We start from the raw sequence: 16207 nt of genomic DNA on the forward strand, positions 1-16207 counted from the left end.
TTATTTATTAAGTCTAAATAATAAAAGTTATGTTTTAATTAGTGCTACATTGATTTAGTTTTGAACATCTAGCTGAGGTTCTAGTCCTTGTCATTTGATTTGTGTAGAAACTTCCAGTCATTATGTCTCTGTTATACTGGATTTAGCCATCTCTGCTGAAAGTTTCGAGTTTGAAGAGCATGTAGTGCCTGTGGGCTCCTGAGATGTAAATCTGATGCTGGCTAGAAAGAAATACTTTATCTTCCAAGTGTCAGGAAGCAGTCTCCTCTGAAAAGGAACTGATCACCAAAATCTTCCATTGGCAATTTTAATTGTTCCTTTTTTGTATGCGATGTATTATTGGACAGCATACACCTGTGATTACACATGATATGTATTGAGTCCCTAGCATTGACTCTTTCTATGTCTAATATGCCCGAACAATCCTGCTCACTCTCATGTTTGTAACATTTACATATAAATCAGAGTTATAACGAGTAGCCATGGGGATGGAGAGGAAAACTTATATCAGGACAATTAAAGGCTTATAATTATATTGCTCTCCCCTCCCCCCAGTTATTTTTATCATATCTTTTGCCTCGTAGTAATCTGCATACATCTTTCCACTCTTTTCTTGATCCATACTTATCACCAACTGCACTTCCCTTCAAGTGGAAAATGGAACCTTTAGTTGTCGGATCCCGTAGCAGCTGCTCTATCTGCCACCTTTAATGCCACCTGACCAATGCACCTCTAGTGCTTTGAAGGGATTACAATTACATCACATATAAACCTAAACAAAGCGTATCTCCTTATCTGTAGATATCTGTAGAAAACGTTCATGTGGGTTTGATCGCTTTACAGCAGCTATAGGAAACAGGATTGTTTTTTGTGTATAATTTCAGCAAATTTTTGAGTAATCAATAATTTGCTCAAAAATTTGAGAGTATTGCTAAAAAAAATGTAATTATGACTTTTTTCCAATACTTTTCCGGTGAAAGCATTAATAAATCCCCTCCGTGTCTTTTTTGATGATCCATCCAATTCTCAATCTCTTTAACCTCGCCCTTTTGGATGTTTTCTTAAAATAAATGTGAATCATAAAGAGTTAATACACTTCAGATTTATACCTTATATCAATATAGAATCAGCAAAAAAGATTCAAAGATCTACACCATAAAACCCAATGTTTCTATAAATTAAAAACTAATCCTTGGATTTTCAAGTCCTTCTTCTTTGTTCATGTATTCGGCTTTCTATATCCATCTGTACACAGAGCTGGTTAACCTCTATGTGCAAACAGCAACACATGTTATTCCAACAGATTACACTGACTAAATTTCCACAACAGAACTGCTCATAAAATATTTACTGGCTAAATTGCTTGGAACATTGTAACTAATAATGTCCATAGCTGGAGTGTAAACAGGAACACAAGGAACACCAGGAAGACAAATCAATGGACAGTTGCACTAATTGTATTTTTCCCCTTCTCCTTGCTTTGTGTGTGTATATATATATATATATATATATATATATATATATATATACAAAGCAAGGAGAAGGGGAAAAATACAATTAGTGCAACTGTTAACAGACATAAAGAAAAGTACTTCATACATAAACCCAGAGCTAATAAAGTTCATATCATCTCATAAGATGATCTCATAGTAATGAGAAATGGTACACCACACACTGAATAACAAATAACAGGAGATCCTGGTGCCCATTTTTCATGGATTTCCTCTTCCTTTTTTGCTAACACTAATGCATCTGTGGACAGCAAATTCTCACCACCCATTAACATGGAGTCAAAATAAACTTTCAATGGGCTTCCTTCCATTGCATCAGATTTTTGACAATTCTGATTTTGTCCCCATTGTATTAGCCATAACACGCTTACTGTAAATATACAGACAATAGCAGTTTCCCTTGCAAATTTTGTAAGACAGCGGGGAAAGGGGGGGGGGGTTCAGAAACTGCAATTCTCATTGCATTCTTATTATACTTTTGTCTGCTGTACCCACCTCTTGACTGACAGATGATACACTGACAGATAATGTCGCTGGAGATAGGACTCATGATGCATGGTGAACAATCACTGCCCAGTCCCTTAAGGCCCTACTCCACGGAACAATTATCGGCCGATAATCGTACCGTGGAATAGAGGGCAACGATCAGCCGACATTGTTCATGTCGGCTGATCGTTGCGTCGCTTGTTTTTCAAACATGTTGAAAAACGACTGTAATATCAGCGATCTGCAGCTGTCGCTCCGTGGAATAGGAGCGGTGGCAGCAGACCGCCAATATCCTCTATGGGCTGCCCGGACAATCTAGCCATCACCTGGGCAGCTCTTTTGCTCCTCTGCATCACAGAGGATGGAATAGGGGCTTTAGTTCTCATAAAAATAAGCCACTGTCAGAGCAGTCTGGCTGCAGCTTACCCCTCTCCATGAAGAACACGGAAACGCTCAGCCTTACCAAACATTGCTGTGTATAGGTAAGGCAGGAGATGTATGGCCACCATTAGACAGTGTAGGACTAGACTAGAAAATGTACGAATTAACCAGATTTATTTAGTTGCTCAAGCTGTCTGAAAATCTGGTTTGTGTTTCTTGCTGTCTAGTTTAAGTTTGCACCTCCTAAAAGTTGCAGGGCACTATTCAAATCTGCTGTAGTCAACACTAGACACATGTATTTGTCTCTCTCAGGGCATAAGGAGCACACAACCTTATCAACTTGGGAACAATCCGGTTTGGCTGGGACAGACCTCTTCCGATCTAGTGACTTCTCATGCATCCACATCTCTCACTCACCTGATGAGACTCCTGCCATTTTACTACCCTGCCTGTCACATACCAGATTGCCCCTGGAAGAAAAAAATTAAGTAAATGGGAGCTGTGCTGCAGTAACCTGACTAAATCAATAATCATGTGCACTATAATCGGGGGAAGGGGGTATTCAAAAATCTACAAACACATTGGGCCATAAGCCCACAAGGGGCCACCCCAGCTTGTATTCCCCGATCTAATAAAACGTAACTTTTAATAACTCCTATAAAACAGGATGAACTGTGCTACTAAACAATATAAAGATACGTGAGCTAAAAACACAGTGCGCTCAACCACATAGATTTGCCCAAATATCCCTAATAAATCATCATATAGATGGTATAAATATAGATATTGTATTATATGGGAGCATCACTGCCGTTAAAACACACAAACACACATTGTCCCTGCGACTAGTTTCGCCCTAGCTTGGGCGTCATCAGGCACGGGACAAATGGCCTGACATCACCATTACACAGTACAGTATATGGAATTGAGGCTTCTGGTTGGATATATTGTTTAAATACTGCCAGATATTGGCACTTTGCCGATGAGTTATTTATGGCCCCCATCCATGTATAGATCAAGGGTTCCCTGGCCTCTCTGGCCTGTTCACAGCACATTTCAGATCTCGAGGGGCTCAGCTTTTCTTGGCTTCCCATAGGTTTTCCAAGTAGGTATAATCCTTTAATTCCCATTTAATTCACTAAATTGTTAACAGGTTTATTAACTTTTATTGAAAAATGTCCCTCATCCCGAATGTAAAGATAATAATGTGATAATTACTTAGAAGTAAATCTAATAATTTTGGGTCTGGTTCAAGAAGTCTGACTGTCAAAATGGATCACAAAAAGTTCTGATTCTAATTAATCCACATTTTTTGTAAAATTTGGAGCAAATAAAATTTAGACTGAATCAATTAACTTATCTACAGTATACTGACCCCTCATGAAGCTGCTGGAGTTGGCAGCTATATGCCTAGAGGGGCGTCTTATGTATTCCCGTATTAATTCACATACTGTAACTTATTTTCCTTTACTCCTTTTTTCTTTTATGCTGATTTATATGATTTATAGTTTGCCTATTATTGCCCATTTTTCTCCATTATTGGAGAGCCACAGGCTGGGGAACAGTGTTGTGTATATAACTCTAAGGCCTTCTTCACACGTCCTGTAATTGACATCTATTGGGTTATTCACATGATCAGTAGATTACAAGGACGCAAACCAATCCTGGGAAAAAAAAGGACATGTCCTTGTGTGGACCCAGATTTTTTTGCAGATTCTCTCTGTTATTTTCTACGGACTGTAACCTTTTGGCATCTGTATTTCAGTTAAAAAAGTAAGGATGAGTCATTAGTTGAGTCACACGTTAAAAGGTTGTGTTTTTAAATTACAGAAATACGGATGCACTACATATGCCCAATCTGTAACTTTTTAGCGGATTGTACGGGTGGATAGCGGGAGGAATCTACGGACATAACAAAATACTGAACGTCTGCATAAGACCTTATAGTATAGTCAATTGATGGGACCATTTTCAGCATGAATCCTGTTTAAAGGAAAGTTCCCATGAAATTGTAAAACAAGTGGGCAGGCACAAGGACAGATAAGTTTACTTTGTTTATTACTTTCTCGCACCCCCCTGCCTTCCTCCTATTTTTCACTTTCATGGGACCTCTTTGGTCGTTTTTTGTTTTTTTTTAATTGTTGTTAATCTAATTTTTGACCTTTTTAACTTATTTAATAGAATCTTGTTATAAGAGTTATAGCTTCTAGTCATTCCATATTTCATTTGTTTTTGTGATTTTGTGACTTGTGATTTATCCTATAATCTTGTTCTGGGAATTTTAGTTCACACTCCTTACACATGTTGTTTTCATTGTTTTTTTTATCTTAAGTCCTGATATATATATATATATATATGTGTGTGTGTGTGTGTGTGTGTGTGTGTGTGTGTGTGTGTGTGCGTGCGTGCGTGCGTGCGTGCATGTGTGTATGTTCTATAGATCCTATAATGGGAGTTATACTTGATGTTTATTACATGTTCATTACGTGTTCTTTTTCATGATGATAAAAGTTTGACAGCAGATGAAATCACCTTTACTATGAAGAAGAAGATGATGATGATGATGATGATAAGGGTGTTTTCCTAGAAAGTATCCATCACCTGTTCATCTGCTTTTAGCTAAGACCTGCCAGGCATGGTTGATGCAGAGAAGTGACTTGCATGCAGCCATGCTGGGTGTTCAGCACCAGGGCCAGCTCCCAGGCTGCAGCCTGCACTCCCCAGTCACTAGTGAGCTCACAATCCATCCCATCCAGGTGGAGAGCTGTCAGTTAGTGGAAACACACTGTTGCACACATACACAGAGACACAAGAGCACAAGCCCCACCTCTACCCACAATCCCCTGACTGAGAGAGGAAGATAGGGGAGGATGTGATCGCAGGAGAGCAGTGTGCCCAGCAGCAGACGGGATGTGATTGCTGCAAGGAGTCGGCTTTGTGCTAGAAGAGCAGAGGGGAGCAGCATGTCTGTCCATCTTTTCCAGTAGAGAGGACCCAGCCTAGCATTAGAATGTATAGACAGCCTGTCTAAGCCCATCACCAGGCTACCCACCCTCCTGGGGAGAGTACAGAGATAGCAGAGAGTCATCAGAGATTGCACTGACCTATATTTATCTATAGGATGCCCATCCATTGTGACCCCATACACTGAGAGCCATCCCCTCCTAGAGAAAGCTTCAGCAGAGACCTGTCCCCTCTTGTCTCCCAGCAGCAGCCCCCCCAGTGGACCCTCTGAGGGCTGAGGATGAAGGATCGCACCCGGGAGCTGCGTGCGGTGAGTATCTCTGGTTCCTGCCTGTACTTGTTGCATATGAGAGGTGCCTAGACATGTTGTTGGCATGGCTGTGTAACAGCTCTACCAGCTCTAGACTACAAGGAGTTTTTGTATTTTTTATGCCTTATGATAAATATTTGATTCCAAGGCTGTCTGTGTGATGCTGCCATGACATGGGGACAGTTCACACTTAGCTGGCAAAGATAAGCTCAAAAATCATGATATGATGTGGGTTGGAAACATGTTTTTTTTTTAAACTGGGTGTGATGACCATTTATTCCAAACTGGTGAAGAGTCTCACCTGTAAGTATTCTTATACACCCATGCACCTATGTGTCTTCAATATGGTGACCAGTGGTGATATACTGTAGATGCTACTTTCCTAGACTTTATCTATGATATCCATGTAATATCTATAAAATATTGTTTTTCTTTTTTTTTTTAAGTTGCTCATCCATGAATAAAATCCTATGTCTGGTCATATGCTATGTGAAATGGTGCCATCTGATGCAGTTGCAGTGCTGGGGGGTATATAGATAGGAAATGGTTAACCAGCGCACATCACACACACTGCTGGCTCATTAACAGAATGCGTTCCAGCTCATCAGCTTCATATGTAGTATATCACCTTTAAGTATATATTCTAAATTCAGCTCTTGTTGGCTGATGGGAAGAAGCAGGGCTCTGATATATTGTGTACAATGCTGTCAGTGCAGTTGCCTCCCTTGTCAGATTCGCTCCTGCGTGCAGCTCAGCATAACATATAATTATAGTGTAACAGATGCCTGTTGCTTGAAACTAGATTTCAATTAGCGCTTTGAAGTCTTGCATAGGCTCTATGGCTTTACATAGCGGTCTATGGTGTTTGGTGCATGCTGGGAATTGTAGTTCTCTAATACCTGGAGAGCTACAGGTTGGCAAACACCAATGAAAAGGTGTTTGTTTTATTGACCAACTGGATATTACGAGACTGCCTTGTTCCTGGAGGAATATCTGGCTATTCCTGTGTTTTGTGATTTGCAGCTGTGGCTCCACGGACCCTTTTTTTTTTTGCTTGTCCACTGACGTCCTAGACACATAGGTGTGCACAGACACTTCCATAGCTGATACTATATTCTCCACCCATTTCTAGTTCTGCATGCTTGTCCTGATAAAAGAGCATTCAGCATTCTGCTAGAAAGCCCAAGTGCAAGCAATAGCCTCCACGTCACGGCTGGAAATACCCAATATGTCAAATCCACTTTTTATCAGTCTACTGGCCGCCTCCCTGAACAATCCTTTATGGCCAAAATCTGACCCAAGTGTTCGTCATTTCTTTTTGCCAAAGTTTTTCCAAAACGTTTCCATTTTGTCCGTTCATGGCTTGCACAATAGTAGCAGATCATCCCTAATACAGTGCCCAGCTGGTGTTAGAAAAAAAACACCCAGAGATAAAAGCAGACCCTTGCTTGGCACTGCCAATAGTATTCTCATGATATAAAATCCATCTATTGTTTGTATAAGCAATAATGCATTTCAGGTATAGTAGGGCAACTGTCCCTAAAAAGCCATATTGCTTGGCTTTGTTTTATGGAATAAACAACAATTGAATTTTATTCCTGGCGTCTCTGGAGAGTACTAATGGCAGTGCCCAGCAAGGATCTGCTTTTATCTCTGTACAATTTTTCCTACTGACAGTTTCCATCCTCAGTTTGCGGACTGGATCCTCTAAAGCTTGCAGCCTGATACAGTGTCCAGCCCTACCTCTGCATAACAGGCCTCTATCTTCTAATAAAAGGTGAAAGTCACGCCTAAGGGGATTAACTACTCTTGTGCTCTCTTCCTTTTTCCTCTCTTTTTCTTTCTCCTCTCTATCTCTCTCTGCATACCTGGTTTTTGGACCACTGATATGTATACATGGGGTTTTCATTATAACTGGTGCGGATGAAAAAAAATCAGATCCCAAACTGCAACCCAATGCCAAGCACACTGGTAATTCTTTAATGCAGCCTTCTGCACACATGACTTCTATAGATTTAAAATCCCCCAGCAATACCATCTGCGCTGTGCATACACATCCCCCTCCCTGTGAAATGACAGCACAGTGTTTGCATGCATGTATCTGTGATTACACAGCAAAGCCTATGTTACAGTAAATACTAGGCTGCATGGATTGCCTGCTGTTTAGCCTGTACATGGAGTTGGATGCATACTGGTTATGTCATAGATGACATACAAAGTTTTTCTCTAGATTAACAAGTGTTACAGTCCATCTATTTCAGACTGGACCTAAGCCAGGGCTACATCATATGGGCATTGACGTGCTGTTAAGAGTGCAGAGCAGCGGCTCTTACATGCTAGTCACGCCTGTGTACTGCAGGCAGTGTAAATGCTGGATTCCTGTCACATTAGAGAAGATATGCTCTGTGAACAATGCATACATTGTTCCCTAAGCTTATCCGTTTCTAGGTAAGAGAAGCTATGCATTTGCATTCTTTTCAAAATCTTACCCAGCACGTAAATGCATCCGCTTAGGCATATAGCAGCTTTGAACGCCTTTGCAGCATTGAACTTGCCTTTTCCTATAAAAATAAAAAAAAGTAAGCTGTTGCACTGACTCTTTTAACTGAGCCACTTTTAGGATTTTTAAACCAGTACAGACTTTAAATATGATAATGTTTTACAGGGTTGTCAAACTCAGGCCCTTCAGCTGTTGCAAAACTACAATTCCCATCATGTCTGGACAGCCAAAGCTTTAGCTTTGGCTGTCCAGGCATGATGGGAATTGTGGTTTTGCAACAGCTGGAGGGCCTAGCTTTGACACCTGTGATGTAGTAGTTCAAGTCCTCTACAGACATGATATAGATAGATAACATAATGTCAATGGGAGGTTCAAGACCCTGGCCCCCCCAGCCTTCTTCTCTGGTTTCCACTAAGATAGGTCATACTCACTTATCTCTGCCCCCTCCCTAGTTAGTAACCATGCATATTCAGACAAACTAAACATACATAGCAGTGAAAGAGCTGGGAGCTGGATATCATATTTCCTGACTAGCAATCACAATTTTTGGTCTACCTAAAATCACAAAAACATATATATATATATATATATATATATATATATATATATATATATATATATAGGCTGTGACATTTGACAAACACAAAACTGCTTCATACAACAAATTCAGTCCAGTTACAGCTATATAATGTACTGCATGGTTATATTGTAGCTAGAAATAAGCTTTAAATAGATATACATAAGACATTATACCCACTACCTTCAGCAACAGTTAATATCCACACTCCCACTCTCTCTGTACTCTAATTAAAGCAGGAATATTTGCACGCCCAGCAAATTCTTCATAGAAGCACAGGTCTAGAGAGACGTGATATAGCTGACTCTCTTTAAGTGACTGTACGGAGATTTATGTAGGCTTTTTTGTTATCTCTTATTATACCATGGGGCTTTGTTAATCCTGTGGCGTCATGTAATGGTCATGGCAAGATAGTTTAATTAATATTCATGCCTGCACTTGGGAAGGATCAGCGGCTTCTGGGGTATTTTTCGCAGGTCTTTGTTTGTAGACAAGACAATTATTTATCAAGGTTAGGCCCCATGTGTAAGTCGGCTCCCGGACCATAGACCCGGACCATGTTGGAGTGTAATATCTCAGACTAAGCTTGAAAAATATAGAAATATCTTAATGTTTTCTTGACTTGAAGACAATTGCCAACTTCATTCATTTTCATACAACCCACAGTGAAGGAGAATGAAGGAGGAGGTCTCCTTATTTCCTTAAAGGGGTTATCCCACTAAAATAATATTTGTTGTAGTTCAGCAGTATTTATGAAAATAAATATGTTATCCATAGCAGCTGATTAAAAAAGCTGTTTCTGTTATGAGATAGCAGTGCTAGTGCCTCCTGCTGTTCCTTGTTCTGCTGGTTTCTGTGTTCAGCTTCTGAAGATTCACTGGTGGACACACACGTTCTGTAGCTGACCTTCTCACCAGGCTCATTGATATCTTTGTGCATTTGTACATCATATAATTCATTTAAATAAGCTAGTACAATACAGTTCATAAGGAAATGTCTTTCTCTTAGGGAGTGAGAGAATGGATTTATGGGAAGTACTGTTTTCCTCTCTATATTCACATATATAAGTCTGTAGAAGTGCACAATAGGATGTATATGAAGCGCAATTTAAATAAAAAAAGAAGGATTAATTGGCAGGGGAAGTGGAAACCGGGGATTTACTAAGGGCCAGACTGTAATGCACTTCTGGAAAAAGCAGCACCTTGGTCACATGACCACATTGGCACCCACAGAAATTAAAGAGACCAGAGCTGCAGAGAAGTGAAGAAATAGGCTACAAGGGTCAAAATGACACTGGAGAGTGTCTGTCTTTACATGCATAGTGTTATAATATTGGCACGTATTACTGCAGGGCATCATTTTTCATTTTGTGAGATAACGTCTTTAAGAAGCAGTGGTTGTGTTTTTGTTGTGCAAGCTATACACACCAAGGTTGCATTCAGGTGGTAAAATGAATATGACTAAAGATGTTTTCCCAGTAACATCATTTATGATATATACACAGGAAAGGAGATAAATGTCTGATAGCCAGGGGTCTGACAGTCAAAATGCCCATTGGTTAAAAAAAAAAAAGCAGTGCATTGCACACAAAGCAGTAGTGCACTTGTATCACTGGGGCTCCATTTGCTTCAATGGGACTCATGGAAATGGTACTTGGCTCTGTCATTCACACAGAGACTCATGGACGTCTGTTCTCATGTGATTAGTGGAGGGGAACACACTTAAAGGAGAAGTCCGACGAAAATGTTATCTATGTTATCCAGGAAGTGAAGCCTTGATGCAGTAGTAAGTACAGAGAAAAAAAGCACTTTATAAGCATTTCCCATAATAAGTGTATATTGGGGATTTGTATAACTTTTGGGGGGCAATACAATACTTTAATAAAATTTTTTTGCTGGACTTCTCCTTTAATGTTTTTCCTTTTTATTATTGAAATTTAACTGATCTAATAAAATCATCTCCTTTCCAATTAGACAATAAACTTGCTCCCTCCAATGGGATTTTCCCTCTATTAGCCAATGAAAAGTGCTGCTTATAAAAGTGGTCCATTAATGTATGACTGGGTCAATCACTCAACTAAGTCCACTGTGGAGCAGCATGGGTGCAGGTTGATGGGACTGAACCATTGCCCTTACTGATAAACCAGTCCTTCAAAAAAATTGTAGCACTCAAACAAATAAAAAAAACCTCACAAGTTTATTTCACCAATGTGCACAGACAGCAACGTTTCATTAAGGGGGACATGTGTGAAATGTCCGGCTGAGGTATACACCAGGGAGAAGGTGCAAATTTGCCCCTTCTCCCTGGCGTACGCCTGCCATATTCCCTGCTCGCCCAATGGGCAGGCAGGGAGGGTTTGGGGGGTGGCTTCCTGCCACGCCTCATTTATCAGGATTTACACCTGCTCACCTGATGGCTCACCATGCTCGCAGGCATAAATCATGATCAAAATCTACACCTGTTGGAAGCAGGTGTAGATTTGGTACACTGGGCACATGTTTGGGCACCTGGCCAGCCAGATTCCCTAAAAGCGTGTGCCTCTTAGTGAATACGGCCAGGGAAAAGGGGTTTCGCTTTTCAGTTAACGTTCTAAAAGTTCAGGTTTCAGCATAATAAATTAGACACAAGTTTCCAGAACAATTGTTTTATTAATAGGAGATTTTTGTTTTTATCAATAAAGGACAACTCCGGCAAATTTTTTTTTAGCTTATTTAACACACATTACAAAGTTATATAACTTTGTAATGTGGTTAAATACCCGGTCTGGCCCCCTTCCCCCACTTTCGGACCCACAACCCCCCCCTACCCCCCCCCCCCCGGAAGTTAAAGAATGTATACATTACCTATTACGATCATCACGGTCCTCTTCTCCCGGGCGGCATCTGGCGGTCCGGGTCTTCTTCCTCCTCGACGTCTTCATGGATAGTGAATGGGACGGAAAAGGCTGCTGGCTTGCGCACCAGCAGCCTTTTCGTTGGCTGGAGCGCATCACATGGCTTCCAGCTTGTTCAGCCCTGATTGGCTGAGGTTGCTGGAAGCCATGTGATGCGCTCCAGCCAATGAAACTGGTAGCCTTTTCCATCCCCAGGACCCGGAAGTCAGAGACATCGGAGACATCGGACACCCGGAGGGATGGTGAGTATGGTGTCTGTGTGTGTCTGTTTTTTTTTTTTGGGGGGGGGGTCCCGACGGAGTTGTCCTTTAATGCAATGACCTCATTATTTGGTTAATAGATATACCACATGACAAACTATAGATTTGGTGATGATCTGTTATGAACATTGGTTTACTGATACCACACCGACATATTGGAGATCTTTGTGGTGTAGCAGATTTTATCACAATTTTTTTCAATGGTTCAATCTTGCAATATCATATGTAATGTGATGCATTCTTTACCACAATGCAATATTTATCATTGGGGGAGAAGCCGATTCAGGTCCTGTGTCGAATATCACAGGAGCTTGGCTGTTGCATGATAGCAGGGCTCCTCTGCGGCACCTAAGTGGTTTGAGAGCATCTGTCACCCCATTCTCACCGGGGTGGCAGCATTACTGGAATGTGGAGAGGTTTCCATGGCAGCTGGGAGCCTAATAAAGGCCCCCAGTTGTGCCATGCATTCGCGTCCACTCAGCTTTGCCATTGGCAGGGTCAGGTAGGTCCTCTATTAGCTTTATGTTGACAGGCACCATTCACTGCACTGCAGTGGTAGTACAGTATTTTATGAAGATATGAAGATAGCAAGTAAGTCCTCTTGCCGGAATAATTAAAAGTTTTGCATAATATAAATTTTTCCATTAAAAAAAAATCCTCCTCACACCTCCCGCCAAAAAAGAAATTCTTCTCTTTTATTTAGAACTTTAAAAAAAACTTATAAGCATACATAGTAGTATTGTCACATCCTTTACCACCTGAGCTATAAAATTATGTCTATTTCTTTTGCATGATGAACACTGTAAAGTTAGAAAAAAAACTGTGCCAGAACTGCTGTATTTTATTAATCCACCTCTCAAAAACAAGCAGAACCAAAAAGTTGTCCCACATAAAAACCTTCACCTGTTGCCTCTTCTGGCCCATTTTTTAGTAAATACATCCATTCTTTGTAAAGTTACAATTGTTTTTGAGGAACGGATTCAAAAGATGATGAATAATAAATGTGAATAACAGTCCAGAAGGAATGAATGGAAAAATAGCTAATTTATTAAATTTCTCAAAAATATTAACATATATACACACAGCCCATGTATTGATCTACTTCAAATCACTTCAAATTTCTTCTTTCTGCCTTGCATATATTTCTCATGTTCTGTTTTACTGGGCTATAATATCACTGACAGACTAATCTATGTACAGTACCCTCTTACGCAATGGAGGATAATAGGAACTTAAATGTGTATTGAATAGCCATAAGAATGCACCTAACCAGACAGTTCCAGCAGAAGAGATTTATCACTATGTATGTGAGATCAGTCCATCTGTCATTAATGGGTAAATGCACAAATGCTGTCTCATATACAGCTTATCTACTCAAGTCCACTATTGCTCCCTAATTCCCGTAGTCCAAGTCCAAGATAATACTAAGACTTACTGGTGGGCTGTCAGGATTTTTCCCTCTGCAAGCTCCCTTAGTGGTGGGTTGTCCCGCATTACACAACTTTTAGTATATTGCTATCATATAGAGAACAGTAAAGAGCCTATACTTACCTCTCCGCGATCCCCCAGTGTCGCTGGTGTCTTATCTCACTCAGTGATTGGCTGAGCGGGCTGCCACTCCCGAAACAAGTTCATCTCAGAAATGGAGGTGCGGCAGTCAGCGGGGACACCAACGACACTGCAACAGGACACCGGGGCAAGTATAGGCTCTCTATTGTTTTCTATATGATGGCAGCAATATGTTAAAAGCTGTGTAATGTCAGACAGCCCCTTTAAGTGCACCATAGACCCAGGTTATTCATAGAGCTTTGGAAGCTAACTATGACAGCATTAAAGTGGAGCTCACTATACAGGATCATTAACATTTTATATATATATAATCATAATAATATAATATTTATGTTTATAAATGTAGGTACCTGTAAAGTTTTATGTGCCTAAATACCTTAATGTGAATGTACCATTATGAATAGTGATTTTTTTTTTTTTTTTTTTTTCACTACCCTGTCAGCACCAGTGTGGGGATCCCGCTGGCGTGGTCCTTTTTTCACAATACCGCTTATCATCTTGTACACCAACCCGCTTTATGTGCTAGAAGCAGGCCTAGCGCCCACAGAGTAACAATAGCCCCTCCTTTGGGTGAGATGACTATGCTTAATTTTTAATGGAGACACGTCACCCAGTGGAAGGGTGGGCGTCCTTACACTGGGGGCGCCAGGCCTGCCTCCAGTGCATAGAGCGGGTCGGAGCACAGGATGACAATAGCGCTGATCGTGGGAATCAGGCAGTGCTTTGAAAAAAGGACCCGGCCATGAGGATCCCTGCACCAGCAGGGTAGTGGGAAGAAGAGTTTCACTATTCATAATGGTAAATTCACTTTAACGGCACTGCTGTTCCTGCTCCCTGCTGCTTGTAACTGTGCATTAGGAGACAAAGCTTTTCTTCTGCATTTCCACAGCCCCTATCCCCAGCGTGAGACCTAGAAACACATTACATTGGGCGCCTCCATTGAGGTTTTAGGCACCATAGCCAATATAGAAGTAATTTAGAAAAATGACAGTTGTGTACTCTACTGCATGATGGCCATTCTCTATAGCTTCTCACGTACCGACTCGCAGCATTAATAATGCTGCGAGTCGGCTAGATCCTGGCAGATCACTTTCACTACATACACACAGCGGTCTGAACGACCGCTGCATGTATGTAATTCTGCCGACCGCTTAACCCCTTCAGCTGCCGCCCGGCTCCCGCTCTGTATACATTACCTGTCCTCGCTGCACGGGGTCCTGGAGTACTGCTCACCCACCCAGCCAATCAGTGTGTTGCCCTGCCGCAGCCACTGATTGGCCGGGCGGGAGAGCAGTACGCCGAGACCCCGTGCAGCGAGGACAGGTAATGTATACAGAGCGGGAGCCGGGCGGCAGCTGAAGGGGTTAAGCGGCCGGCAGAATTACATACACGCAGCGGTCGTTCAGACCGCTGTGTGTATGTAGTGAAAGTGATCTGCCAGGACCTAGCCAACTCGCAGCGTTAGTAACGCTGCGAGTTGGTACGTGTGAAGCTACCCTCAGGGTACGTTCACACGTACCAAATCCGCAGCGGATTTTCTGCTGCGGATCCGCAGCAGATTTCATCCAAATAACTGAACACAGCATCAAATCTGCACCACTAAATCTGCTGCGGATCTGCTGCAGATCCTGTACGTGTGAACGCACCCTTACCCAAGTGTCACTGTCGTTAAAATTGTTATTGCAGAAATCAATAGTACAGGCGATTTTAAGAAACTGTGAAATTGGTTTTATTAGCCGAAAAATGAATTTTTATCATGAAAAAGCATTTTGAAGCTCTCCCCCTGTCTTCATGGTTTCCCTATGGAGAGAGAAAGTAAAAGCAGCAAAACAGGACAACAAAGAGTTAATTTACATTCACATCGGGGGCTCTCTCCTTTGACAGGCATCATGGACCTCTCTGACCTCTAATTAGGGCTCTGAATAGCTCCCACGCTGAGCAATCCTTTGTTCTTAGCTCTCAGCTGCCCCCTAATCTCCCTCCTTCCCCCTCCCCCCTCCCCTCTTCATAGACCAGACAGATCCGACTGATGAAAAAACAGTCGAGATTTTCTGATTCTGAGGAGTGGATAACAGAAAGGAGAGGAGGGGGGACCTGGGAAAAGGCTTTTTACATGCAGATAATGGCAGATTTGGCTAATAAACCCAATTACAAAGTTTCTTAAAATCGCCTGGACTATTGATTTCTGCAAAAAATTTTTACGACAGTGACTCTTTAAGCTTTACAGTTACACTTTATAATCTTCTCACACAACTCCTCCTCCTCTGTCTATTTGGTGTGTTCATTCCACTCCCCATCCCAGACTGGTCGCCCCCCTCCAGCTGATATTTACCCTGTGATTACTCTATTATATAGGTGTTACAAATTGACTAGTAACACATCTAACCTGATAGCTTGTTTAAGCAGCTGCTTTATTGCATTGGGCCTTGGTGGCTGAGGCCAATATACTATGCTAAATACATATTTTTGGAATAGTTCCAGGACTTTTAGCTTTGTGCAATAAATTATAATCTAGCTGAAAAAGAACATTGACAGAAAATTTTTAACCCCCTCCCCTCAGGAGACCTAGTTTATCCTGTATAAATGCTTCTTTCACTATTAAACGCCGATCTCTGGGCTGTAATAATGACATTAAATTGGATGGATTTATAGACTTTGCAGTGTTTTACCATATGTTTTTCCTCCTATCAACATAAAAGGTGCCAACCACACCTTGCATGTATCTATATAGCTATAAAGTATACACTTACAATATA

General features: G+C 41.3%; 1 protein-coding gene across 3 annotated transcripts in view; it reads left to right on the forward strand.

Annotated features, from left to right (window-relative positions):
• Positions 1–5229: 5229 nt before the first annotated feature.
• STX1A (syntaxin 1A) overlaps positions 5230–16207 on the forward strand; it is a 105980-nt gene continuing 95002 nt past the window's right edge. For all 3 annotated transcript variants that reach the window (XM_069946301.1, XM_069946303.1, XM_069946304.1), the window contains exon 1: positions 5230–5652. In XM_069946301.1, coding sequence (XP_069802402.1) covers positions 5623–5652 — 30 coding nt within the window. In that variant the 5' untranslated portion in view covers positions 5230–5622. The remainder of the gene's footprint in view (positions 5653–16207) is intronic.

The sequence above is a fragment of the Dendropsophus ebraccatus genome, chromosome 11 (assembly GCF_027789765.1).
Source record: "Dendropsophus ebraccatus isolate aDenEbr1 chromosome 11, aDenEbr1.pat, whole genome shotgun sequence".
Classification (NCBI taxonomy): Eukaryota; Metazoa; Chordata; class Amphibia; order Anura; family Hylidae; genus Dendropsophus; species Dendropsophus ebraccatus.